Source organism: Eurytemora carolleeae, unplaced genomic scaffold (assembly GCF_000591075.1).
Source record: "Eurytemora carolleeae unplaced genomic scaffold, Eaff_2.0 scaffold857, whole genome shotgun sequence".
Lineage (NCBI taxonomy): Eukaryota > Metazoa > Arthropoda > Copepoda > Calanoida > Temoridae > Eurytemora > Eurytemora carolleeae.
In genome coordinates this window covers 46693-74093 of record NW_019397932.1, presented here as the reverse complement: position 1 = coordinate 74093, position 27401 = coordinate 46693, and the positions used below count along the sequence as shown (strand labels likewise).

At 32.6% G+C, this 27401-nt stretch overlaps 1 protein-coding gene and 1 long non-coding RNA gene across 3 annotated transcripts; one reads left to right on the top strand and one right to left on the bottom strand.

The window, feature by feature from the left end:
* Positions 1-12465: 12465 nt before the first annotated feature.
* Positions 12466-13179, bottom strand: LOC111716364 (uncharacterized). Its single transcript, XR_002768468.1, has 2 exons — positions 13088-13179; positions 12466-12601 (listed from the first exon to the last, which is right to left on the bottom strand). It is a non-coding gene; the product is annotated as an uncharacterized LOC111716364 (long non-coding RNA).
* Positions 13180-18121: 4942 nt separating this feature from the next.
* Positions 18122-27137, top strand: LOC111716365 (uncharacterized). 2 transcript variants are annotated; one of them, XM_023491808.1, is made up of 8 exons: positions 18122-18276; positions 19941-20935; positions 22285-22466; positions 22823-22997; positions 23562-23683; positions 25385-25449; positions 25747-25837; positions 26362-26695. In XM_023491808.1, exons 2-8 carry the CDS (start codon positions 20042-20044, stop codon positions 26678-26680), a joined length of 1848 nt encoding a protein of 615 aa, XP_023347576.1. In that variant the 5' UTR covers positions 18122-18276; positions 19941-20041; the 3' UTR covers positions 26681-26695. The 2 variants fall into 2 exon arrangements, with proteins under 2 accessions (XP_023347576.1, XP_023347577.1); XM_023491809.1 differs by lacking the exon at positions 26362-26695 and adding an exon at positions 26857-27137 and having other exon boundaries at positions 18124-18276.
* Positions 27138-27401: the final 264 nt, after the last annotated feature.

Sequence of the window (27401 nt, the reverse complement as noted above, 5' to 3'; positions counted from 1 at the left end):
CTCTTGTCCTCTTCACCTCCAGGATGGCACCGCTAGTCTTTATACTATTGTGATCTTTATCTTGTCCATTGCTTTCCTATCTCTTTTTTGCCTTATCTCTAGCGGTGTCCTTTTTCCAGATATATGCCAAGAATATCCTGAAGGCCTTCCTGTGTTATTACTGTATTACTTCTGGATCCTGCTTCCCTGGATCCTTCGCTTCTCTCTCTCTCTTCTGTGGCCGGTCCTGTGCGCGTTCGAGCTCCTTCTGCTCGTACCAGACCAGGCGGCTCCTCTCCTCCTTACTCCCTGTGTTCCTATCCTAGAAGTGGCCGGGTTACCTTTGCCTGGGCAGGACTAGGAGGACTTTCTCGACCGGAGCAGATACCAGAGGTGTGTAACTTGCGTGGTGGCAGCGTCGAACTCCCCACCGAGGACCACCCAACATCCAGCTTCGTCATGTCCCTTAAACTTAAGGCTCCTGACAAATTACCTGCAGATGGTGTGACAACCGTAGCGTTCAAGGCATGGAAAAACAACCTTTTCTCCTACCTTGAACAGGAGGTACCTATGAAACCTGGACCACACTTGATTCCTCCAGAAATCGTAAAAGAATAACTACAGCATCAGCCTCAGATCCTGATCACAAACGTCTCTTACGTCTTAGAGCATCAAATGCTGAATACACTCAAGATCATTATGATGAGGAGGTTCATGCCCTCATCCTCAGGAGAAATGCTCAACTCTCCAAATTCATCCAGTTAATCTGTGTAGTCTGCCACTACACAGAATCTGATGATATTTCCAGCTTATCCACGAGCACAGCATGGATAGTATCCTATCTCGAACAACACTACAACTTAGAGAAACGTGGTGCTCACTTTCTCAAAGTTAGTGAACATCATTATAAGAGCGGCACAAATTATCAAACCTTTTACAGGGAATTTAGAGCTGCCATCTATGATAACCTAAAAAAGCGAGGACATCAGATCCAGTATCAGAACAATCGGGAAATGGAATCTGATGAAACCATGTCACCAACATTCGAAGAAACCGTAGTCCTTTGGTGTCTTGAAAAAATTGATTCTCGCCTTCCCGCTCATGTCAATAAGACATTCGGCCATCAAATGACTGGCCATACTACTCTCAAGGACCTCCAAATACAGATCTTTCAACGTATTGGAGGTATGATCCAGGATCTTGATGACATTGAAGCCAACAGGGCTACAACAATCAATTACATCAATCCTGGACACCAATCTGAAGATAATGATCAGGTCGAGCTTGCAGCATACAAAGCTCAATCATTCCAGCGGGGACGTCAACCATTTCGCCCACATGGAAACAACTCATACCAGAGACGATCATGCCAGATCTGTCGGATCGCAGGAAGGCCCCCTGCCATAGTTTCGAGTCACTCCCAAGCCAACTGCAAGCTCAAAAATGCTATACTCAATGCAGCCTCTGTAGAGGACTCAGATCAATATGATTCCATCCCCTTCTCTTCACATGACGATGAAGAGGACCAAGGCGATGATCAATGACTAGATTACCAGGCATGCAACCCTCCTCCCCTCCTTAGCAGACTCACTCCCATCCCAAGCCAAATATTAACTCTGTTCTACAACAATCAACCATTTCACATCACTCTGGATTCAGGTGCTACAGTCTCCTTTATCAGGGAGGACATTGTCAAATCATACAACATCCCAGTCAAACCCAATGATCAACTTGCCCTCCTGGCAGATGACAAAACCCGAATGTCATCACTAGGGGAAGTTGACATCACCCTCACAAGAGGAAACATCTCAACAAAACTGAGAGCTCTTGTGATGACAAATCTCCAAGCACCATGCTTCGGAGGAACCACATTCCATTGGGATAATGACATACAACCTCAGATACATAAGCATCAAATAAAAATCCAAAACAAGAACATTCTTTTCCAATCTGATGAAAGGCTACCACTCCACACACCCTCCAACAGCATTCCCTCGGCCTCGCAACCTCCAAAACCTCATCCATCTTCAAACCACATCTTCCTCAAACTCAACCGCTCCATCATCCTTCCACCAGATGCCACCATTGAAATCCCCCTTGGTAAAAATCCAAGTCCGTCCTCCACACTCATAGCCATTCATCCAATTTCTGAGAACCCAAACCTTACTCCCCAGATTTCAAACCTCAACCAATCCTCTGTCACTTATACAAATCACTCCCCTCATCTACAACATCTGACAAAATCAACACAATTTCTTTGCATGCCTGCCTCGGTACAACACTCACAAGTACCCACTCAACTGATTACCAGAACTCATCACAATATATCGCTATCTGATCCCCTACCAATCCTTGAAAAGAATACAAATTCTTCTATTCTGAATCCAACTCAGATATCAGCCCTTACAGAGATCCACAAAACCAACTCCAAAGCATTTGACAACGATTTGTCAATAGGATATAATGCCAAAGCTGGTAGATACTTGGCCTCTCTTACCTTCAAACAGGACACACTACCTGAATCCAAGATCTGCCCTATACCTCTCTACAACAGCAAATGTGCTGCCCTACAACAGGCTGTCATGGACAACCTGGAGAGGCAAAACATTCTTGTTGATCCACAAACTCACAACATTCAAGTTAGAAAAATATCTCCTTCCTTCATCTTGCAGAAAGGAAGGGCCAAACATAAAAAACTTGAAGATTGTAGCGTTGATGAACTGAGATGGGTCGTTGCTTTTAACAACCTCAATGACAGTCTTCTTCCAAAACCTTCAAAGCCGACCTCATCCAAAAACATTCTGTCTTTCCTTGCAAAACACAAATACCACATATTCGCTGACCTTCACAACTCATACTTTCAAATACCAATTGCCAAAAGAGATTGGCAATGGATGGGTGTTCGAACCCCATTCAAAGGTATCAGAGTTCTCACAAGAGCAGGACAGGGTCTTCTGAACTCTGAACATGATCTGGATGAACTTATATCCAGGATTCGCGGTGTCCTTTTTCCAGATATATGCCAAGAAGATCCTGAAGGCCTTCCTGTGTTATCACTGTATTATTGCTATATTCTTCTGGATCCTCTTTCCCTGGATCCTTCTCTTCTCTCTTTCTCTTCTGTGGCCGGTCCTGTGCGCGTTCGAGCTCCTTCTGCTCGTACCAGACCAGGCGGCTCCTCTCCTCCTTACTCCCTGTGATCCTATCTTACACATTACTTTGTAAATCGTACACTGTACACATTACAAGGTGAATTACAAACCGTAGACATTCCTACACATTACTGTGTTAAATGTAGACTGTACAGTGTACACATTACTGTGTGAAATGCACACTGTACAGTTCACACATTACTGTGTGAAATGTACACTGTACACTGTACTTATAACTATTTGAAATGTACACCGTGCACATTACTGTAAAATGTACTCTTTACAACTATATCAGTATTTAAAAGGTTTGCTGTACACTTTTTAATGTAATCTTTACAATTATATTATTATTTAGAATGTTTGCTGTACACTTAACACTGTAAAATGTACACTTTACAATTTTATTAATATTTAGAATGTTTGCTGCACACTTAACATTGTTTAATGTACACTTTACAATTATATTAGTATTTAGAATGTTTGCTGTACAGTTAACACTGTTTAATGTACTCTTTACAACTATATTAGTATTTAGAATGTTTGCCGTACACTTAACACTGTTTAATGTACTCTTTACAACTATATTAGTATTTAGAATGTTTGCTGTACACTTAACACTGTATGATGTACTCTTTACAACTATCTTAGTATTTAAAAGGTTTGCTGTACACTTAACACTGTTTAATATACTCTTTACAACTATATTAGTATTTAGAATGTTTGCTGTATACTTAACACTGTTTAATGTACTCTTTACCCCTATTAGTATTTATAAGTTCTGCTGTACACTTCACACTGTTTACTGTACAGGTGCAGCAAGATGGAGGAGAAAAAGATTTTAATAAACTCCCGCAACTTCACCTTCCACTCACTAGACCTCAGGATCAAGGTACATTATTTATTCTTACATATTCATCCTTTCAAGTTTCTTTTAGCCTTTTATTTATCCTTGGTTCTTTTTATTAACTCATTAGTTTATGATTTATTCATTTATCTATCTTTACATCCTTTCTTTTCTACTTCCAATTGCACAAATTCAAAATATTGCTGTTTTCATATAATATAGTATTTTTGGAAATTATTAGGTTTATTTTGACTTTTGTATTTGTAATTATATTCAGTACTAAAAACTCTTGAATAGAAAAGACTTTCACACTCAAATCCACGTCAGACACAGTAATTGTGCAGTGTAAACAGATTCATCTCTGAATAAATTATTTAATAAGTTACTAGTGAACTATTTGCTTTTTAAAACATCAAACACATTGCTTTATTTTCGTCTTCCCTTTCCACAGTTTTTGGGTTCTCATTTTCTCATTTTTCCAAGTAACATGTTTCAAGAGATTTGTTTCCCCAATATGTGTCATTTTTACATAACATGTCTAATACAGTACAACACACCTGTCAAACCCAAACATATTATAGAATAAACCTTAACATTTTGTTCCGAATATCGAAGTTACGAACATTTTGTTCAATGCTACGAACAGGATTGTTGAAAAATGTTAGTAACCTTATTATTCTGTAGGAAATGTTTAACTATTTTTAATCCTAATTTCAGTAAATTCCAATTTAATTACAAAATGTTGGGTTTCTTATTAGAGGTTGAAGGGACTGTAAGCGTTAATTTCAAGTGACCCTTCATGCAAAGATGACAATATCCGATTGACAACGGTACCCTTTCAAGCTTTGTCTAAATCAAACATTTTTAAAGGGACTGTAAAGGAAAAATGAAAGGGGGTATAGGATTAAACCTGGGAATCTTTGGAGTTGAACTATACATATAAGACATCTACCTGATGTTCCTTTCTCGACTAAGTCAAAATTATACGAAAATTTCATTTATATATACAATTTTGTATAAAAGTAGTAGGTTTAAACAGATCATATTCAGCAAATATCCAACCAATCTAAAAACGATTATATCCCACAGGAGCCTGATAATATAAGGTTTGCTCATATTATATTTTTTTTTGCATTTTGCATTTATAATAGATATAATTGATAATATTATTACATATAGTCCGTATAGTCTGCAATTACGTCACCAGTACTGCAGCCAATGACAGTGAAGTATACTGGTCACGTGATTTCCGTATGTATCACGTGATCAGTATACTGCACTGCCATTTTCACTTTCATTTTTCCTTTACAGTCCCATAAAATATAGATTAAATATTATTGATCAGATAAAGGTTTGTGAATCGGGCAGTGTCATCTTAGCATGGAGGGTTCCTTGACATTACGCTTACACTTCCTTTAATGTTTAGAATCTGATCTGGTGCTAGCTCTAGACTCAAGGATTTATGATAGACAAGCAAGGGAATTCTTGAAGAAAGAACGCAGGAAGCTTTAATGCACTTTTGGAAAAAAACGTCGTAATCGACAGCAAAAACTTTATTTTGTTTAAACCATTTTTGTGACTATATAATCGTAACAAAGGAATTGAGTCGTTGCCACAAACTCAATTTTCTAATCCCTCTATCTTTGCAATCTAATGGTGTAAAACTTTAATATTTCAAACTTAGACTATTTGATCTAACAGAATATGTAGTTTGAAAGGTCTACGAAATATCGTTGCAAAGATATAGGGATTAAAAAACAGAATTTGTGGCAAAAACTCAATTCGTTTGGTCCCTTTGATGAGAGGAAAGGTTGAAAGCCACAATCGACTGGAGTATTTTTCTCCAGTGAAACCCTTAAGAACAAATACATCGAAAGAATTCATCAAATGTCATATTCTTTACTTTCTGATAATGGAATGCTGCAGATATTTAGTTTTTTAATTAAATGATTATATGTAACTCTTTAAAACTGTTCCCGTATATTTATGGCTAATTATTTATTTTCGCAAATACTGAAATTTACGTAATATAGTATAAAATTCATAAAATTCTTCCGATGTATTCGTTATTAAGGGTTTGGGTGTACTTAAAATTGCTTACACTTAAAATTTGTGGCAAATAATAAACAAAAATTGCTTCCGTTTTGTTCCAAAAATACTCTTTTAAAATTTAAAATCTATTTTTCATCGACAATTCTAGGTGTTCATAATTGATGCACACCAGTACGCTTTAAACTCCATAAAACTTACACGATTTCTCAACTATATATAATATCATTAGTACAAATCAAAAAATATAGATTGAGTGCTACCCATAAAACTATGGTATAGGAAGACGACATTTAGCAATTTTATGGAGTTTTGGTGTGCATAGCTAGGACTCTTCAAAGGTATACCTGAGTGTTATTAGTATGTATGTAGTTCTAAACCTTTCCTCCCAACTTTTTGAACAAAGTTTAACTTTGAATGACATTGACAATGTCTCTAATTGATAAACTTTAACGCCTAATAATGGTTGTAAGACTCATTTTTTTCAAACATTTTACGCCAAATCTGATTTTGAAGTGTCTCATAAATAATATTCTTTAAAGGGAGTGACTGGCAATGTATGGGGTGGTTGAACTGAATATGTAGTATTGTGGACAAATTTTTTAGGATTTATTTGAGACACATTAAACGTTTACGACGTATATTTACTGAGTTTGAGGGCAAAGTCGACGTTCCAAATTATGAATTTGGTTGGGTACATTTTCAGGAACAGGTTGAAAAGATAAAATTAACTCTTATCATCAAAAGTAACTAATCTTACTCAATTATTTAGTTTCTATAATCTCTCATTATTCACAAAGATTTTCTGCAGATTTTTTGGAATTTTTAAATTATTGAAAATACGACATTTGAAGAATTTGTAGAAATATGCGAAGAAATTCATAGAAAATAAGAAATTCAATATAATGATGAAAACGAAAGAATTGATTCTAACATTGATTTATTGACAAATTTCTTTTGAGAAATATGTTCCTAAACATCTAATTAGATTACAGAATAATTCTATTTTATTATTCGTCGTCGTTATCTAATAATTTTTTGTTAAACCCAATTCTGAAAACGTACCGACCCAAATTTATGATTTTGAACGTCGACTTTGCACTGAAACTCAGTAATTATACATCGTGGAAACCTTTTATATGCCTCAAATGAATCCTAAAAGATTTTCTACAATACTGCATACTCAGTTCAACCACCATACATTGCCGGTCTGTCTCTTTAATGTCAATCAATTTCTCTTTGTTAACCCTATCACGATGGGCGGGGGGGGGGGGGTTATGAGTTTAATAAAGTACTTTTATATATTCGTTAAAGGGTTTAAAGTTAATTACACATAAAATGGATATACTTCACAACCCTTTGCAATGCCGTTAATTCTGCGCAATTTCACGCAATTCCCCGCAATTCCGCGCAACAGAGTTCCGATTGGAAACTTTACTTTGATGTGAAAACTCTTAACTTGCATCTCTCTTTGTAATGCTCTGAATGATATTATTGATAACAGATCATAACTTCCCAATGTCCCAAGGACCACCCCCCCCCTCATCTATTTCCTTATTGTGATACAAATCTAAAACATTTGATACCCTGTTGGAAAGCCCTTGGGCTCCACTGTAATGATCTTCTACTACTATAAAAAATTTGCAAATTTGCTAAATTTTACATATTTATTGCAATTTGCAATATCAAGTTATGAAGCAAAAAAGTGTGCAAAAACTAATAAATTATTTATTTTTGAAAAATTCTTTCAAAGAGCTCTAAAATGTCGAAATCCAATGACCGGAAATAGGTCTAAATATAGATTTAGTCTGGTAAAGGTAAAATAAGAAATTTAGACAGGGCAGGGACCCCCCTCACAGCTGGACTATGTTACTTCTCTTTTGTTAAAGCATTCATATAACCCCATCCCCAGAGTGTATTATTGTATATCAATGAGATAGAAAGAATAAGAATACATATAAATATATATTGTTTATATATTCAGAATAATGCAGATACCCCCGTCTTAATTATACTGTATAACAAGATTAGGCTTATTGGGAGATAGATAAACAGATAAACAGACAAACAGACAAGCATAGCAAAAGTTTACTTTTACAAGAATAAAACAAAAACCCTCCAGCTCGAAAATGTGAGGCAAGAAGAGTGTAATACCAATGATAGGAGTCTGGAAATCAGGATAAGCGTTTACTAAAATCAACTAGAGTCTTCATTAATAATTAGAAACACAAAATACCCAGACTGCTCAAACACTCTTCCTGGATAGGCTGAGCCCTCCACGGTTCCATGAAATGTTTTTGACTGGCATCTCACGACCAATTGTTGCATTCAGGGGTTAAGTTTTACAACTTTTATTATTTTATTGTCTTTTATTTCTGTCAATCTTTGATCAACTTTCTATCGGAGGAGGAGGGGGGGGGGAGGCTGGGCCTGTTTTATTCTTTTACTTTCTTTTATTTCTGTTTTTTTTATCAACTTTCTAAGTACTAATGAAATATAAAACCGCGTAGTGCTTTGATTTTGTTTTGTTTTTATTATGAACGTGTTTAATAATATAAATAAAGACTGCGTAGACACTTTATTAAGAACTATCGGTGAGAAGGTTCAATACAGAATTGGTACATTATTCGTGTTATTGGAACACTCTTCTTGTTATTGGTACACTATTCGTGTTATTGGTACACTATTCGTGTTATTGATACACTATTCTTGTTATTGGTACACTATTCTTGCCTCGAAAAAAGGTATGCATGTTTGTTGAGATAGAGGCAATTGAACATTCTGAATTTTTGACTTCTTAAACCTTTCATATACACATACTTTCATATACACTTACTTTCATATACACATACTTTCATATACGCTTACTTTCATATACACTTACTTTCATATACACTTACTTTCATATACACTTACTTTCATATACACTTACTTTCATATACACATACTTTCATATACACTTACTTTTTTATTACTAGCCACTGCACTTTCCTTTCCTGGTCAATCCACACTTCCCTTTTATTTATTTTAAGCAACACTTCTCTTTTATTTCGTTCAAGCCACACTTTCCTTTTCTAGTACATTCCATACTTCCCCTTTTCTTTTTCATATAATGCTTCCCTTTCTTAGCTCAATTCATACATCTCTTTCCTACTTCAATCCATACTTCCCTTTCTAAGGTTCAATTTACACTTCTTACTTCCTTTTTCAAATAAACACTTTGCTGTTTGCATCCCTTCTTACTTCGCATCTTTCAAGTTCTTGACTTTTGTTTAATATCAAAATTTCATTTCCACATTTCCTTCCGGTTTTATGCTAATTTCCATCCGGTTTTATGCTAATTTGAGAAATCTTATAATGTTAACTTCAAAGATTAAAAAATGTAAAAATAATCTTAAAGGATTTTCGCCTTTCTGAAAATAATTTGGAAATTTCATTAGAAGTAGGGTCTGAGCCCCCCCCCCCCGTATCATTTTGATTTATTAATTATTAAAACATCCTGGAAGAGGCTCATATTAAATGTGTACTTTCAAATTTATTTTCAAAAAATACGCAATCCAATTTTTTTGCGATTTAATAACTTATTTTGTTTTGCACATTATAATCTTTCTATTGGGATTTCCAATTAGAATTAGGGTTTCCACGAAAAGACCATATTTTTTGCGTAAATAAGTTTTTTTGCGAACTTTTTAGCAAAGTGCTATTTTTTCGCTCAAAAATGTAGCGCAACGAAAGGAAAAATTTGCGCTTTTTTCCGCAAAATTTGCGCAAAAGCTTTGCGAATGGAAACCCAAATTAGAATACTTATATTTTGCACTTGAATGAAATTTGAACTTCTCAGCTAAAATACATTTTGAGATATCGCGAAAAATCGATATATATATATATATATATATATTCGCCAAAACATTATGTGGCGAAGAAAAACATAAGAAAATCAGTTACAAAATAAGTTGAAAATTGTGTAAAAATACAATTTCTATTTATTACTACCTACATACCCTTTCCCTGACCTACTATTTGATTTGTTGACCCCCCCCCCCTTCACTTTTTATGTTTTAAACATTATTTTGATGCATAAAATCATGGCAATATATGTTAATAGTTTAAAAAATATTTATGTTTTATGAAAAATAAATAATTTAATGTTGAAACTTGTGTTTAATCTTTTCAGTAATAAACCGTTGAATATTTAGTTTCATTGATATTTTTCTAATAAAAAGTGATCTGCTTCAAATTGTCAGGTTCCAACACATTGTTAAATACGGAATCAAGCATTCCAAAGGCATTTACCAAAGGCGTTTTCCTAAAGAGCGACTTCTCAAGTGACAATTTCAAACGTGGCAATTTCCCAAATGTACAATTTCCCAAGAGGCAACGTCCGAAAGGTTAGGTTAGACCTTCTGAGGCGCCACAAGCTGCATAAGGGTCCAAGCGCTATGGCTAGGACAAGTTAAGGGGTCGAGCACTGGAGCTAGAGCGGGCAAATGGCCGAGCGATGCGGCTAGGACATACTTGGTAAGTTGCCGCTTGGGAAATTGCAAAGTTGGGAAGTTTCCACTTGGTATAATACCCTTGGGAAATTGCCGCTTGGGAAAAAGCCTTTGGGAAAGTATCTAACATTTTAAATATGGTGGTAGGCGATTATATTAATATAAGGAAGACGACTTTCGATTTTTATTGTCATTTAAATAAAGTTTTCAAGCAGCATGAATACATAAAACATGGAAACAAAGAGAAGCTTTCAATTCAAAAGCTTCTCTTTAATTACTTTGAAACCTTTCATTCGGAAAAAGCTTGTTAACAATTTAAAATCAAACAAAAAGTCGTCTTCATTATATTGGTATAATCGCCTTCTACAGTACTAAAATGTCATATTACACAAATGTTAGATACCAAATTGCTTACTAAAATTTTAAATGTGTCCATTGTAAGGTTACCATTCATAATTAGTTACCAAAAATTGTGACTGAATAAATTGTAAGTTACCAAATTGTGAGCTACCAATTACCAAATTGTGGGTTACCTATGTGAGTTACCAAATTGTGAGTTACCAAATATAGTGAGTCACAAAGTTGTGAGTTACAAAATTGTGAGCTACCAATTACTAAATTGTGAATTACCAAATTGTGAATTACCAAATTGTCAGTTATCAAATTATGAATCACCGAATTGTGAATTACCAAATTGTGAGTTACCAAATTGTGAGTTACCAAATTGTGTGTGCAAATTAGTTATCTATAAGATAGCATTGTCCCTTAACGTGCAGTTTTTGTAACCAAAAGTAACTAGTTCAGAGTAGCATTATCATAATTTTGTTTGTTTGTATTTTTTTATCTGTTTGATCTGCGCTGAAACTTGTCTGAAACTCTAAATTTTGCTCAATAATACTTAATACCCTTTTTGGCGTAAAAAATTACGTTTTGCGCAATACTTTCGGTTTTCCGCAAATTTTGCAAAGAAAAAATGGCGCAAAAAAAACTTCTTTTGCTTCATGTGCAATTTCAAAAGATGCGCTAAGTTTGCAATATGAAAATATGCGCGAAAATTACACAAATCTTGCGCAAAAAATATGGTCATTTCGTGGAAACCCAAAAATCCACACATAAAATTAAACAGTCTTAAAAACAAATTAGTTATTTATACTCGATCAGACAAAGGGTTTCTGGTGTCGTTTTGAATCCTACATTCCACTCAATAAAGGATTATTTGAAACTACAATTGAAGACGACTTTTTTATTTAAGTTTTGGTTGCTAACAAGCTTTTTTTGAATTACAAGTTTACAAGTAATCAAAGAGAAGCTTTTTACTCGATAAATTCTCTTGACTTCTATGTTTTGTGTATCCATGTTTAACAGCTTAATTTACATCAAACTTGTATTCGAAAGTCGTCTTTATTGTATTGATATTATCGCCTACCACTGTAGATAAATCTTTAACTTGACCCAGCTGAACACAATAATTTTCGGTTAAAGATAATATTTTTTGTATGATCATGTACAGTTTACATTTCCTTATCAAGCATTAACGTTTAAAACCTTACAAAAGTTAAATAATTTAATGCTAAATAGTTTAATAATTCATCATCTTGTTTTGTACCAATATATTTCTAAATTAATGTTAAATAGTTTAATAATTCATCATCTTGTTTTGTACCAATATATTTCTAAATTAATGCCAAATGATGTTTTAAACATGAGCAAATTGGTTTCCTGGGATAATGTGACATATTATAACATGCATTACAGAAGTTCTTGAAATAATTTGTAAAAACTATTTCAATCCACAATTTTACTTAAAATTATATTATTCAGTCAAAATATGAAAAGGTGCTTCTTTAAAGTTGAAAGATTTTTTTTTCTTCAAAAATTCAATCATCCATATCTTTCATCTTCAAATCTTTATTGATAGTAATAGCTTAAATAGGAAAGACAAAAAAAATATTTATTAGAACATGTATTTGCGAATTTTTGTGAAAGTTGAATTTTACGTTTCGAAATGAGGCTCCAAGGACTGTATAAAGTCTATACTGTATAAATCAGGGATTAAGCCATCGTAGTCGTCTTCTTCTTCCGTTCTGAAATCAATCAATCAAATACAAAGTCAAATAAATCAATCAATCAGACAATCGATCCATCAATTAATTGTTTAATCAATTACTTAACCGATCAATCCAACAATCAGTCAATCAATCAAGGTCTAAATTAATTGTTTACTTAATTTAACAATCAAGCAAACAATCATTAACTTAATTGATCAATTAATTAATCAAACAACCAAGCAATTATGTATTCAATCAATCAATCCATCAATCAGTCAATCAATCAAGGTCTAAATTAATTGTTTACTTAATTTATCAATCAAGCAAACAATCAACAAATTATTTAAGCAATTAATCAATCAAACAACCAAGCAATTATGTATTCAATCATTCAATTCATCAATCAGTAAATTAATTATATATAATTAATTATAATAATAAGTAATCCAGCAATCAAGCATAAAATCAAAATGGTTTTTTTTTAAATAGTTTTATCAAAACGAAGCGCCAGAAGTCTCTCACCTGTTTAAAGCAGGGGAAGAAAAGCTATAGGATGTTAAAAATAGTAGAATAAGAAATGATAATGCAGCATTGCGTAACAACATTGTTTCTAAAAAATTGTAAATAAGACACAAAAGAAAAATTTTCAAAAAATTTAAAGTTTTTTTAACAAGTGTCTAGCATTGTAAGTTTGCAAGTTTAAAGGTTAAAACATATTTTATAAATTCCTCAAATTCTTCAGAAGTTTTTTTTAAATTTTAGATTTAAAAAGATTAAAAATATAAATTTTAAAGGACTAGTAAAATCAGCTAAAGTTGGATTGGTTAGATTGCAAATTTATCTATATAATAAAACAAGACATTCGTATATATAAATGTTGCCTATAGCCAGCCAAATGGCTGGCTATAGGCAACCAATTGGGCTGAAATTTTTTGTGGACACTCATGGGAGGCCGTGGGGTGCAAAGAAAATTTGAAATTATTTCTTTTCAAAAAAAAATTCCAACAAAAAACTTCTGGGATTTCTTATTAAATTTGTTTACGAGAAAATGAAATCGTAGAGAAAAAAAAACAAGAGAAGAAAATTTTAAAAGTTATTTATTAATGTTATTTGTAAATGTTTAAGTCTGTGTTATGAATTGTAGTTATGTTGGGCTTTGTTTTTTAAACGGAAACAAATTGTGTTGCTTAACCCTATTCCAGCTGGGGGGAAGGGGGTTAATTGAACCCCCCCCCGTATTTTTTTTTGTATACTGTAAATACATTACCCCAAAACCCCAGTAAAGATAGGGTTCATAAGTTCTTTAAACGTAATTTAATGAAAAATTCCATAAAAAAGAGGCGAATGCACGATTCACAACAGTACCCTTGAAACGGAATGAAAAAAAATATCTTTGTTTTTCCATTGATAAATGTATTATTTTGATTTGCGGTTTCTGAAAAGTGGCTTGAGGATGTTCTCCAGTAAAAAACCATGTTTTAAGATAAAAAAAAACATGTTATAAGATGGAAAAACCCGTTTCAAGATAAAAAAAAACATATTTTAAGATGGAAAAACATTCATTAAGATAGAAAAACATGTTTTAAAATGGAAAAACATATTTTAAGATGGAAAAACATGTTTTAAGATGGAAAAACATGTTTTAAGATGGAAAAACATGTTTTAAGATGGAAAAACATGTTTTAAAATGGAAAAACATATTTTAAGATGGAAAAACATATTTTAAGATGGAAAAACATGTTTAAAAATGGAAAAACATGTTTTAAGATGGGAATAACATGTTTTAAGATAGAAAAACATGTTTTAAAATGGAAAAACATGTTTTAAAATGGAAAAACATATTTTAAGATGGAAAAACATATTTTAAGATGGAAAAACATGTTTAAAAATGGAAAAACATGTTTTAAGATGGGAATAACATGTTTTAAGATAGAAAAACATGTTTTAAAATGGAAAAACATATTTTCAGATGGAAAAACATGTTTTAAGATGGAAAAACATGTTTAAAAATGGAAAAACATGTTTTAAGATGGGAATACATGTTTTAAGATGGGGGCCTAATTTAAGATGGAAAAACGTGTTTTAAAAAAGAACTTTAATTTGTTCGTATTGTTGTTCTGATCTAGATTTTTAAGTGCACCGTTGTGAATCGGGCATTTACTTTCATTTCATTTTTTGTGAAACGTTTTCAATTTTAAGGTTTGAATTAAACAAAAAGAAATATGGGTGATGGAAATAAACTAAAAGAAATATGGCTGAAGGAAATAAACTAAAAGAAATATGGCTGATGGAAATAAACTAAAAGAAATATGGCTGATGGAAATAAACTAAAAGAAATATGGCTGATGGAAATAAACTAAAAGAAATATGGCTGATGGAAATAAACTAAAAGAAATATGGCTGATGGAAATAAACTAAAAGAAATATGGCTGATGGAAATAAACTAAAAGAAATATGGCTGATGGAAATAAACTAAAAGAAATATGGCTGATGGAAATAAACTAAAAGAAATATGGCTGATGGAAATAAACTAAAAGAAATATGGCTGATGGAAATAAACTAAAAGAAATATGGCTGATGGAAATAAACTAAAAGAAATATGGCTGATGGAAACTGAAAGAAATATGGTTGATGGAAATAAACTAAAAGAAAAATGGTTGATGGAAATAAACTAAAAGAAAAATGGCTGATGGATATAAACTGAAAGAAATATGGTTGATGGAAAGAAACTAAAAGAAAAATGGCTGATGGAAAACATATCAATTAAAACTTTTCTGTTGAAACGTCCTTAATCTCCTCACTAAATTGAAATTAATAATTTCAATATAAATTCAATATTTAGAAAATCAAACTTTGATTGACTTGGGTTAGTTTACAGTTTGAAGAGAAATTAAGGGGGGGGGGGGTTAAATTATAAACAGTTTATGTTTATTTAGTTTACTATTTTTATTAATTTTTGGAAACCCTATTTCTAATTTGTGGTTTTGGCAGAGGCTTCCCAAAAATTACCAAAATCCTTCAACTGTGGGTCAAAAAATAGAGATGAAGTTTTGAGAAAGTAAAAAGCATACAAAGAGTGTCAGAAAACTTGGGCTGTCTTAGATAAAAATATAAAAATAGAAATAATCCTAAAAAATGTTACGAAAATGGTATTTTTCTCCGACATAAAGAAAGAATACAGATATTGTGAGAGTAAATTTAAATCATATTTGATGAGGTACGTACATACCTTTGCTTTTATAAAAACAGTCCTTTATTATATTTATCCAAATAAACTGAACAGACGGAGATTTTCAAGGATTGAATTTATCTGTTAAAAACAAAAATATCATAATCATAAAACTTGTCTTGGAATTTACTGCAAGTTCACAGGAAACAGATACTATTTAGAAATATACATGGTGAGACCCAAAAACTTGTTGAACAGACAGACGGCATGTAATCAACCTTTGAACCTATTATTGTAGATTAGGTGCTTTTGAAAAGAAAATAGTTTTATGATTACAAATAGCAACCTATTCACTGACTATTTGCAGTTTTTCATGTTTATTGAACTATTTAGAATAACAATTGACTTTCAACTAAAAGTCGTCCTCCTAGACCTATTCCACAGTTTTATATGAGTTTTTTAAATATTTACAGTTAATTATTGAAAAAAGACTAGATCAAAAACTGTTAAATACTATTTCAACAAAATAAAAGTATTTAAAACTTTGTCAAAGTAATTAAAAAAAAATCAGAGTCATTCAATTAAAATTGAAGCAAATTTTAAAAGATGTCGGATTTCAAGGTTGACTATAGTTCTCTTGCCCCCCCCCNATCGCTTCTATGCCTATTTAAAACAGTCGAGAAAGTATTATACTTTATCTGTTTCTAACCTTTTTGTGAGTTAAAGTTAAAACACCTCCTTATTAAAAATTTAATTCTAAAGTTTCAATGAGATGCGTTTCTAAAAACCCACATAAGATAGGGGTAAAGCCACTCTGGTCTTTTTATATATTATTATTTTAATAATACTAACCAAGTAAAATATGTAAAAGAACAAAATAAAGAAATGTTTTGCTTTCTTCCTAATTTCAACTTTAGACTGTTCCTTGTCTAATTAAGGTCACATGTTTAAAAATCAATTATGATTTTCTTTTGATCTAATTATATGCAAATTCAATTTTATACATCTGTGTATAATGTCTAGAACGAGGGGATATTGGAAGGATTTGCTCCTCCCTACTCCGACACTGTGTATATACTGAGGTCTCTTCTCCGACACTGTTTCTATACTGGTTTCTCCTCTCCGACCCTGTGTATATTCTGGTTTCTCCTCTCCGACACTGTGTATATACTGGTTTCTCCTCTTCGACCCTGTTTATATACTGGTTTCTCCTTTTCGACCCTGTGTATATACTGGTTTCTCCTCTCCGACACTGTGTATATACTGGTTTCTCCTCTCCGACACTGTTTATATAATGGTTTCTCCTCTCCGACCTTGTGTATATACTGGTTTCTCCTCTCCNTCTGCAATTCTCATTCGTTTATAGTGGGCCAACCAATTAAAACAACCTACTCTGGTTAGGCGGGTCCAAACTACATAGTAAATTGTGATTTTTTATTTGTATTATCTCGTGCTTTGTAGTTGAATAAAAATATGAAAAAAAATATGAATGAATCCCTTTTTTTGATTAATCTGCGGCAAGATGATGATCAAATATATATAAGTGTGCAATCTGGGGCTGAGATGATCAATTTGAACTATTTTTGGAGAAATCCATGGATCATGGGTCTGAATCCTTTCTTGGTTAGTCGAAGGTGGAGCTGATCCATTGGAATCCTTCTTTGAGTAATCCGGGACAGATTTGATTAATCGGTAAAGCATGGGCGAATCTATTAAGGCTGTATTGGAGTTAATCACGTTTATCCTTTTTAAAACAACCCAGGACAAACATGATCAATTGGAATCCTTATAAAAAGATTGTCACAAAACTCTAACGTAAAAAAGCACGCTTGGCTTTACATTCATGCACAACAAATGTCATATTATTATATTAATATAATTCTTACTATTACTATTATATTCATAATTTTTATTATTATTTTCATTATTTATTTAAATTATAATTATTAGCATTATTATTTTTTTATTATTATGATTATTACTATTATTATTATTATTTCGATTATTCTCAATCTTGTTATAATTATTATATCATTAATAACATTTTTCAAATACTGTAAATAGTAATATAAATAATATGTGGGAAATATTCCCACAACCTCTACTTTTAGAGATTTTTAATTATTTTCTGAAACACTTAATTTTGTATGTCTGTTTTATATTTCATAAATAAACAATTTTTTTACTTTTTTACTTTACTTTATTATTATGGAAAATACCGACAAAGTATTTTTGAATCCTGGGAACCAAGGACTTAAATATATTTTTATACAGAGAGAAAGGGAGCGGGACATGGGAGGCGGGGCAGGAGATGATGGGCGGAGCGTTTTATTGGTCGCAGTTTATGAGGATATGAGACATACATAATTTGACCGGCGACCAAGGAAGTGAATTTTCACAGTTGTGGGTCAGTTCTTCAGTGGTATAGAATGCATTGGTGAAATAGTGGTTTCACTTATAAACTTTAAATAAATCAAAATCAAGTCAAATAGTTGAAATTCAAATATCATTTCTGCTTCAACTGCAGCTCTTTAACATTAAGGTGAGTCCAAAAATTATAATAATACTACAACTTAAAGGGATTTTATGCAAAATTTATATTGACCCTCCATGCAAAGGTAGCGCTGCCCTATTCACAACGGTACCCTGGAAACCTTCATCTGATTTTTAAAATTTAGATTCTGCTAATTGTATACAATTCACTTTTGAAGAGAAACTATAGTCTTAAAATTATTTCTAAATAATTAATTTAAAACAATACAAAGAGAAATCAGAATAAGAGACAACAAAAAAACTTGAAAAACACATTTCAAAATTTAAAATATTGATATAAAATCCATGAAATTTTGCTTCAAGCAAGTTTATATTACATTTTTGTATATAAAAACTTGAGTTAGTATAAATTAAGGTGGCTGATAAAAATGTTCTTGTTCTTAGTATTTTATGAAAGAAACGTAGTTTTGAAGCTTCCGTTGTGAATGAGGCTGAGTAACTTAGGAAAATTACGGCAATTAGGAAATCTGAAATTGCAGCATTTAAAGCTTCTTTTAAAAACACAATCTCAACAAATTTTTTTTTTTCACTTCATTAATTAAAAAAATTCAGATTTAAATGCTTTCGTTTGCAGTCCCAGATTAAGTTTCCCATGTTGGACGACTTCAAAATTTTAATTTAAAATATTCTTTTTGTGACTTTGTAAAACCCTGGCTAATGTATTATTTTTTTTTACCACCAGATATTAATATGATTGAAAGATGAAACTGTCTATGGTTGATTTTTTAACTCTCACACACAGTGACACAATTATAATTTCTTGTAAGCGTGCATTTATGAATTTGTCTAGACATTTAAGGGGGACTTATTTTTTGTCTTGCCAGGAGCAGGGGGGGGGGGCTCAACACCCTTGGGGCCTGAACCCCCCCCCCCTCTAAATTCAATTTTTACTGAACCAGGGGGGCTGACCTAGGGGGCCCTAGTTTGTACTTTTTACCTCTGCTGATGTTCAACCTTAACAATTCTTTTTGTGGTAAATATTAAACACCCTGGACCTAGTTCACTGTCAACTAAATTCTATAATATCTTGGGTCCGTTTACTGCAAAGGAATTGAGTTTTTGCCATAAACTCCGATTTTATAACCCCTATATCTTTGTGACCCGATGTCGCAGATCTTAGATATTTCAAAATATGAATTCTGTTATATCTGTTATTATAACAGTCGTAGTTTGAAAAATCAAAGTTTTGCACCATCGGGTTGCAAAGACTTAGGAATTAGAACATTCAAATGTGTGGTTAAAACTCAATTCCTTAGTTTTATATTGGGTACAATGCATTGGAGGGATTGTAAGCGTAATTTCAAGTGACCCTACATGCTAAGATGGCAATGCCCGATTCACTTTACGGTACCCTTTAAAGCTTTGCCTGATTAAGCATTTCTTATATATCAATGCTAATTCAAAAAATATTTATTTCAATTGTTTCTCTACTATTGCGCATTTCTACTACAGGAAAACATACAGGAATAATTAGAAGTAAATAGTTTATACCTAGACAAACTAAATTTTCTTCCACATCATTTTCAAATAGAGTTTTTAATTTTTGAATCAGGCATTGTCATCTTTTCATGGAGGGTCACTTGTATAATGATACTCACAGTCCCTTTAATTGTTTCCACCTTTTTTCATTGTGCTGTAATTTGATTTATTTAGGAGAAACCAGTGTTAGGAGAAAGCTTTTTATCAGAATCTACAACATGAATTCTTTGTAGTAGGATCAACCAAACCTCAAGTTTAAAAAGTTCCTAAAAACAATGAACAGTATCGGCCCACTTGATATATTTTCTGAACACAGAAGAGAAGGCCAAGAGGTGTACAAAAACCTGGAATTATATGCTATGAATAGTGCACAGCCGGTTCAGACCGAACCAAAAAGATTCTTTGGGTCTCATGGCAGCTTCCGCTTTGGTAAAACGGAAACTATTGATTTTTACCATCCGGAATCAAATGATCGATGCCATCCATCTCCCAATATATACTCTACAAATATGCCGATATTATCTCCACCCTCAACTCCATCAAATTACTTGCCAACTCATACCTTTTACATTCCGTTTCCATCCTCCCCGTCCAATCAATTCCATACATTAGCCTCAAATCCAATACCATCATCATCAATGTCACATCCATGTTTACCTCCACCATCATATTCATTTTCAGTTACACCGAACCATTCCTCTACACAACCTAATACACTTTCCGGTTCAAACCCTTCTTCCCCTCTCTTCCTTTCATACCCACTCACCCAGTCCTCCGGATATTACCAACATGTACTCCCAAATCATCAATATGCATCTCATCCTTCGCCACCCTACTCCAAATCCATATCATCACCTTCGCCGGTCTCATCGTTGTCCTCTCCCTCTCTTTCTCCATCAAGTCCGGAGTCAGATACCAACCCAACTGACAACACAAACTTACATAATCCCAATCAACTACCAATTAACTCTTATTGGGATTCAAAAGACTCAGGTATACGTTCAGGTGGAGATACTGCACACATGCCGCACTTGTCTCAACTATCTCAACACACCTCTAAGGAAGACGACAGAATCCAAGACAACACTGTTATAAAGCAAATTCAAGACCAAGGAGCAGAATTTAAAGTTGAACATGAGAACATAGTAATTCCTCCAACATCAATGAAGGTAACTAACATTAAGTCATTAACAATGGGGGGGGGGGGAGCGATTAAGCTCTAAAATCTTCAAATCTGGGCTTGTCTTGGAAAAATTGTATATGAACATTTTTGCGAGGATTTGGATTTAAAGTGCATTTCTGAAGGGGTTACTTATTACGCCAGACTTCCAGGACGCTAATTTTCGGTTTGAATTTTGAATTTTTCCTCATCTGCCATTTTATCTTATCTTTTATCTTTAACTTATCAAACAAGTTAAACGAATTTCATAGATTTATATTTTTTTGTAGACTTATATTCAGGCACACTTTTAAACTCTGACCATTCATAAACCTTCCCTGGGGTCATTTGAGGTGCCACAAAAAAACCAGCTCAGCCGTTCTAAAGTTTATTGGATGCAAACAAAACAAAAAACAAGCAACAGACAAGAAATGTATAATATATTGTACAACAAAAGTTAAGCAAAAACCAGATCAGAGTAATGTTCGTTAAAACGAGTATCCACCTTCTTTCTTATTTTTGTAATATATTCCAATAAGTGGGATATTGGACTTTATTTGTGAGGTTCAATGGGTTATAATAATAAATAACCTTTTGCACAGAATTTATACCATCTAATACCAACCAATCGCCAAAATGCAATTTCCTTACAAAAAAATACTGTAAATATCATTAAAAACTGGATTTTTACTAGTAATTTTAAAAACGATAATTTTTTAAAGAAAATGTCTTATCTTATATTTGTCTCATTTCCTGAAAAATAAATGAAATATTAAGGTTTTTTATAACAATGTTTAAAAGGGTCTGTTTTGCAATCGTTATTAGCACAGTTTTTTAACAAAGTATATTTGCAATTCTTCCAAAATAGATTAATTGGAATAAAAAAAACTAAATTGGATTCCAATATTATCAATTGCTTAAGAATCAGGTGCCAAAAGAAAATGTTATCATTCATCATAGATAATTAAAAAATGCACGTTTATTCAGAACCAATCAACTTTCTTAAACACTTTCTTTGACAAAGAACAAATGCGGAATTTATTTTTGAAATTGTTTTACTTTTAAACTTTTGTAAAAGTAAGCATGAGATTCATTAAAAGATGCTCAACTTTTCCTCAAGTATAAGACTTGTTCATTTTACATTGAGTTTTTTATTTTACCTTATAATTAATGTTCTCCTGCTTCATCATTATTAAATCTTAATTTTGTCTTAAATATTGATCTTGACTTTGATTTTCTATATTTTATTTGTAATTAGTTATCTTTAACTTTATAATTAATTTGAACTTTGATTTTCATCCTTAGACTTAAATACATCTTTATTTTGTTAATTTGAATTTGATTTGTAATTCTGTTCAGAACAGTGAAACCTTTAGCTATGCTGATCTAAAGGCTTTGACCCCGTGGCGTGACGAACTACTTCGAAAACTGCTTTTAGCCAAGAACCAAGAGCAGCAACAGCAGCAGGAAATTGAGCAGCCTGCTAAGCCTAGTAGAATTCAGCGGGAAACCAGGAAGAACAAGTACAAACAAGTTTTCAGGTAGAACCTAAAAGATCTAAAATTTTATTAAATGAACTTTAGTGAAATGAAAAAATTGCGTGCAAATTTAAGATTTGATAACATTTTTGTTTGTGTGATATAATTGGAGCATGTTCATGCAATTTGACATTACCAAATGTTGCACACCATACGATTTATAGCAGAAATTTGTTTTTTTTCCCGCTAAATTTTAGGAAAAATAAGTGAAAACAATACTGTTTAATTACCAGTAAAAAAGTGCCCCAAAATTGCGTAAAAAAAGTGTTAAATCTGCTAAAAATTGCTGCGTATTAGCAAGATAATCCCAATTTATTTCCGGTGTTAGCCATTTTTCATAAATATACTTGTTTTTGTAGAACGAATGATTTGTTTGAAGTTAACGAATTCCGGTTTGGTTCTGGTTGTCCGAGTTCAGATCCAAGGTTCCGGAAAGAACATTTTGTTTTTGGAGAATCAGAAGGTTTAGAGTATGTTGGAACTATACTCCGGGGCAGTTCAGAGTTCGAGACAATTATCTCTTCTATGGAGAAGGTAAATCTATCTCTAGTTTTAAAGGGACTGTTAAATGATTTAAAAATGACCCTTCGTTGATTAAGTGGTGGCATGTCCGATGTACAACATTATCATTTAAAGATTGTACGAGAAAAATAGAAAGGTCATTTGCATTTGCAAAAACAATTTTTTTCATATGTAAAATTGTATTATTTTTATTTGTAGCTCAAAAACGCATATAACATGACAAGAATGAGCTCATTGTTTTGCGTGGAATAAAATCATGGTTGAAATTCTAAAATATGTGAATAATTTGCGATTAGGACGGGGGTGCGAAGCCTCACAAAAGAAATGTTTATTTATCTTGCTATCTCATCAAACCTTGATTATCCTGATTGTGGAAAAACAAATCAGTAATGTTATAAAATCAGAAAACATATTCATTAGATACCCATACATCATATGCAGAGAAATCAGTTTTATGTTTATCGGAAAATAGAACGCAACGATACTGAATAATGAGGACATTGAGGAAACATATTTCATTAGAAATACCTAATTTAATGCTATAAATAACTAACATAATGTTATTTTGTTGTACAGGTTAACAGTTCTGGACAATCTATACGTACTGTAGTTGAAAGTGTACTGCAAAGCTGTTTACCAAATCCTCTGTACATGTATTCACTTACCGGGAAATCTCTTCTCAAGAGAATTGAACTCAGGTAATATATTATAATCCATCTAATTCAGAAAATCCTTGTAATCCATCCCATCTATATAACAACTTTAAGCTGTTAAACAACAATTAATTCAGTTTCATTTAATCAACTTTCAATCAAAAAGAGCTAGAGGTTTCGTGTTTTATTGAGAAACTAAAATATTGTAATACTTGCTTTTATTTAATAATTCCCGTCAGGACAAATGGAGGAAAATGTACGCTAGATTCTGACGTGTGTATTTAGGTTAATCAACTACACTGATCATTGTTATTAGGTGCAGTACGTGGAAAAGGGATTTGAAAATAAACCAAAATTTGGTGGAGGGGCGGGGGGGGGGAATTTTATTGATGGACTATTTGGGTTATAAAAAGAACTTTTTCTTCACCTTAATCATACATGATAAAATGGTAAATGAAGACAACTTCTCATAAATATACAGTGCTCCCCAAAATAATATGGTAAGCATAGACGACTTCTCAGAAATATTCAGTGCTCCCCAAAATGATATGGTAAGCATAGACGACTGCTCATAAGTATACAGAGCTCCTCAAAATAATATGGTAAGTGATGATGACTTTTCATAAATATACAGTGCTTCTTGAAAAATAGATTGCATATTAAAGAAAAGTCGTCTTCACATCACCCTTTTATTACCGTATATTAATCAAAAGCCACCAATCTTTACCATTCAATTTTGGGGAGCACTGTTTATTTAATACAAGTCGTCTTTATTTTCCACTTTATTTTGGAGAGCACTTAATATTTAAGGTCTATTCCTACAGTGAAACTCTTAATAACGAATACATTGAAAGAATTTATCAAATGTCGTATTCTTCACTTTCTGATAATGGAATGTTGCAGATATTTGGTTTTTTAATTAAATGATTATATGGAACTCTTTAAAACTGTTTCCGCATATTCATGGCTATTTATTTATTTTCGCAAATACTGAAATTTACGTAATATAGTAAAAAACTCATTGAAAAATTGTCAAGACGACATCTGATAAATTCTTCCGATGTCTTATTTATTAAGGGTTGCACTGTACTATATTTTTTGTGGGGAGCACTGTATAGTTATAAGAAGTCGTCTTCATTTTCCATATTATTTTGGGGAGCACTAGATATTTTGAAAAGTCGCCAATACTTACCCTTTTATTTTGGGGAGCACTGTATATTTATTAGATGTTGTCTTCATTTACCATTTTATCATGTATGATTAAGGCGAAGAAAAAGTTACAATTCTTTTTATAACCGAAATAGTCCATGAATAAAATCCCCCCCCCCCTCAGCGAAATTTTGGTTTGTTTTCAAATCCCTTTTCCACGTACTGCACCTAATAACAATGATCAGTGTAGTTGATTAACCTAAATACATACGTCACAATCTAGCGTACATTTTCCTCCATTTGTCCTGACGGGTAATAATCCCTGGTATCAAATGAATCCTTAAGTTTTTCTCTACAATACTGCACTGTCAGCTAACTACGATGTCTAGCCGGTCTCTCCCTTTAATGAGGAATGAGACATCAATAACAGAAAAGATTGTGGAAAGTATAAAGTGGATCTTTGCTATACCACGAGACAAATACTGCAGATTATAAACGATGTTTAACTTATCACTTAATTCCCATGTTTAGTGGGTCACCCTAGATGCAAATATTAAAAAAGCTAGAAAAAAATGCTACAAATTTTAAAAATTTCAGGAATGGAGTTGAAACTGCAAGATTTTGTATGTCTAGTATTGGGGAGAGTAAACTTTCAATTCCAGGTAAAATAAAAGCAGAAGTTCTGAATAAATGTCGTCTTACATGAATTGATCTTTAAACCCTACCTTAAAGTAATAGTATTTGAAAGAAGATAAATTTTCAAAAATTTTGCAACACACTTTTGGCGACATTTTTAACATTGCAAAATAAATTTTGAAAGTAACTGTCGCTTTTATGAAAATTAGATAGACGTATGTCCTCCAATGTCCATACTTTAAATATATGGCTTTTTTTTAAATGTTGCTAATCCAATGTTATTTGTCTGTTTCAAACAATTTCCAATTTAGTTTTTATTGTAGAAGATCTTGTCCGAGGATTGACCTTGTTTTTGGAGACATGGCTGGTCAACCCAGCAGATATACAGGCTGGCAATATACAGTCATTCACTAGGTATATTCATTCATTCATTCATTCATTCATTCATCAGTTGTAGACATGGCTGGTCAACCCAGCAGATATACAGACTGGGAATATACAGTCATTCACTAGGTATATTCATTCATTCATTCATCTGTAGTAGACATGGCTGGTCAACCCAGCAGATATACAGGGTGGGAATATACAGTCATTCACCATATATATTCATTCATTAATTCATTCATTCATTTGCAGTAGACATGCATCATCATGTGAAGTGGAATCCCATTAATAATTTGATTAATACAGTGAGATTCATAGAACTGTGGAATGGGAAGACAACATTAAACCCTGCGTATTTGTTTAATACTTTTTTTATCAAGCACAGAGTTTTACCGATTGCTTAACAAATTAAGTGATATAGGTGTGTTTCGTGTTTATAGGAGGTACTATTAAAATCATAACTTGAGTCTTCCTATTCCACAATATTATGGGTCACACTGTATTTTCTATTTCTTATCTTGGAAGTTAGTGAGTAAATCCTGTTCTATTTCTAGGAAGTTAGTGAGTAAATCCTGTTGTATTTCTAGGAAGTTAGTGAGTAAATCCTGTTCTATTTCTAGGAAGTTAGTGAGTAAATCCTGTTGTATTTCTAGGAAGTTAGTAAGTAAATCCTGTTCTATTTCTAGGAAGTTAGTGAGTAAATCCTGCTGTATTTCTAGGAAGTTAGTAAGTAAATCCTGTTCTATTTCTAGGAAGTTAGTGAGTAAATCCTGTTGTATTTCTAGGAAGTTAGTGAGTAAATCCTGTTGTATTTTTAGGAAGTTAGTGAGCAAATCCTGTTCTATTTCTAGGAAGTTAGTGAGCAAATCCTGATCTATTTCTAGGAAGTTAGTGAGTAAATCCTGTTCTATTTCAAGGAAGTTAGTGAGTAAATCCTGTTGTATTTCTAGGAAGTTAGTGAGTAAATCCTGTTCTATTTCTAGCAAGTTAGTGAGTAAATCCTGTTCCATTTCTAGGAAGCTAGTGAGTAAATCCTGTTCTATTTCTAGGAAGTTAGTGAGTAAATCCTGTTCTAGAAACCAGGAGAGGAAGGATGGATGTAAGCGGGTCAGATCTCAATGATTTCAAGACATCGTTTTCAGCATGAGCTTAAGAGATTTTAGTGATCTGTAGAGATCATAATGATCTTAGGAGATTTTTATTATCTCTGGATCTGGACGAGTTTTCAGTATTTTTAATAGATTTTAGTATTTTTTTTGAAGATTTCAATATTTTTATATATTTTAGTGTTTTCTAAAGGTTTCTGTGTAAATAAAGATTGTTAAAGAGATTTTATAAATTTCAAAAGATATCAGTGTTGTAAAATTTTTCTCAGGTAAAATTAAGGAATTTTGAAAAATCTCTGTAATATTTATAGATATATTTCTATCTGAAGAGATCTTAATTATTCAAAAGATTTGAGTAATTTCCAGAAATTATTTTGTTTTATTTATTTTAGTTTCAAGAAATTACAATGCTCTTATAATCTTTCAGTAAATTCAAGAGATTTTTTTTAAGTGTCTAATTTATTTGTTTTTAATTTGTGTAATTGTAA

Coding starts and splice junctions, on each gene's coding strand:
- LOC111716365 (XM_023491808.1), top strand. CDS start 20,042: ATGAACAGTATCGGCCCACTTGATATATTTTCTGAACACAGAAGAGAA. Junction 20,936..22,284: donor TTCCTCCAACATCAATGAAG/GTAACTAACATT, acceptor AATTCTGTTCAG/AACAGTGAAACCTTTAGCTA. Junction 23,684..25,384: donor CTCAAGAGAATTGAACTCAG/GTAATATATTAT, acceptor TAAAAATTTCAG/GAATGGAGTTGAAACTGCAA.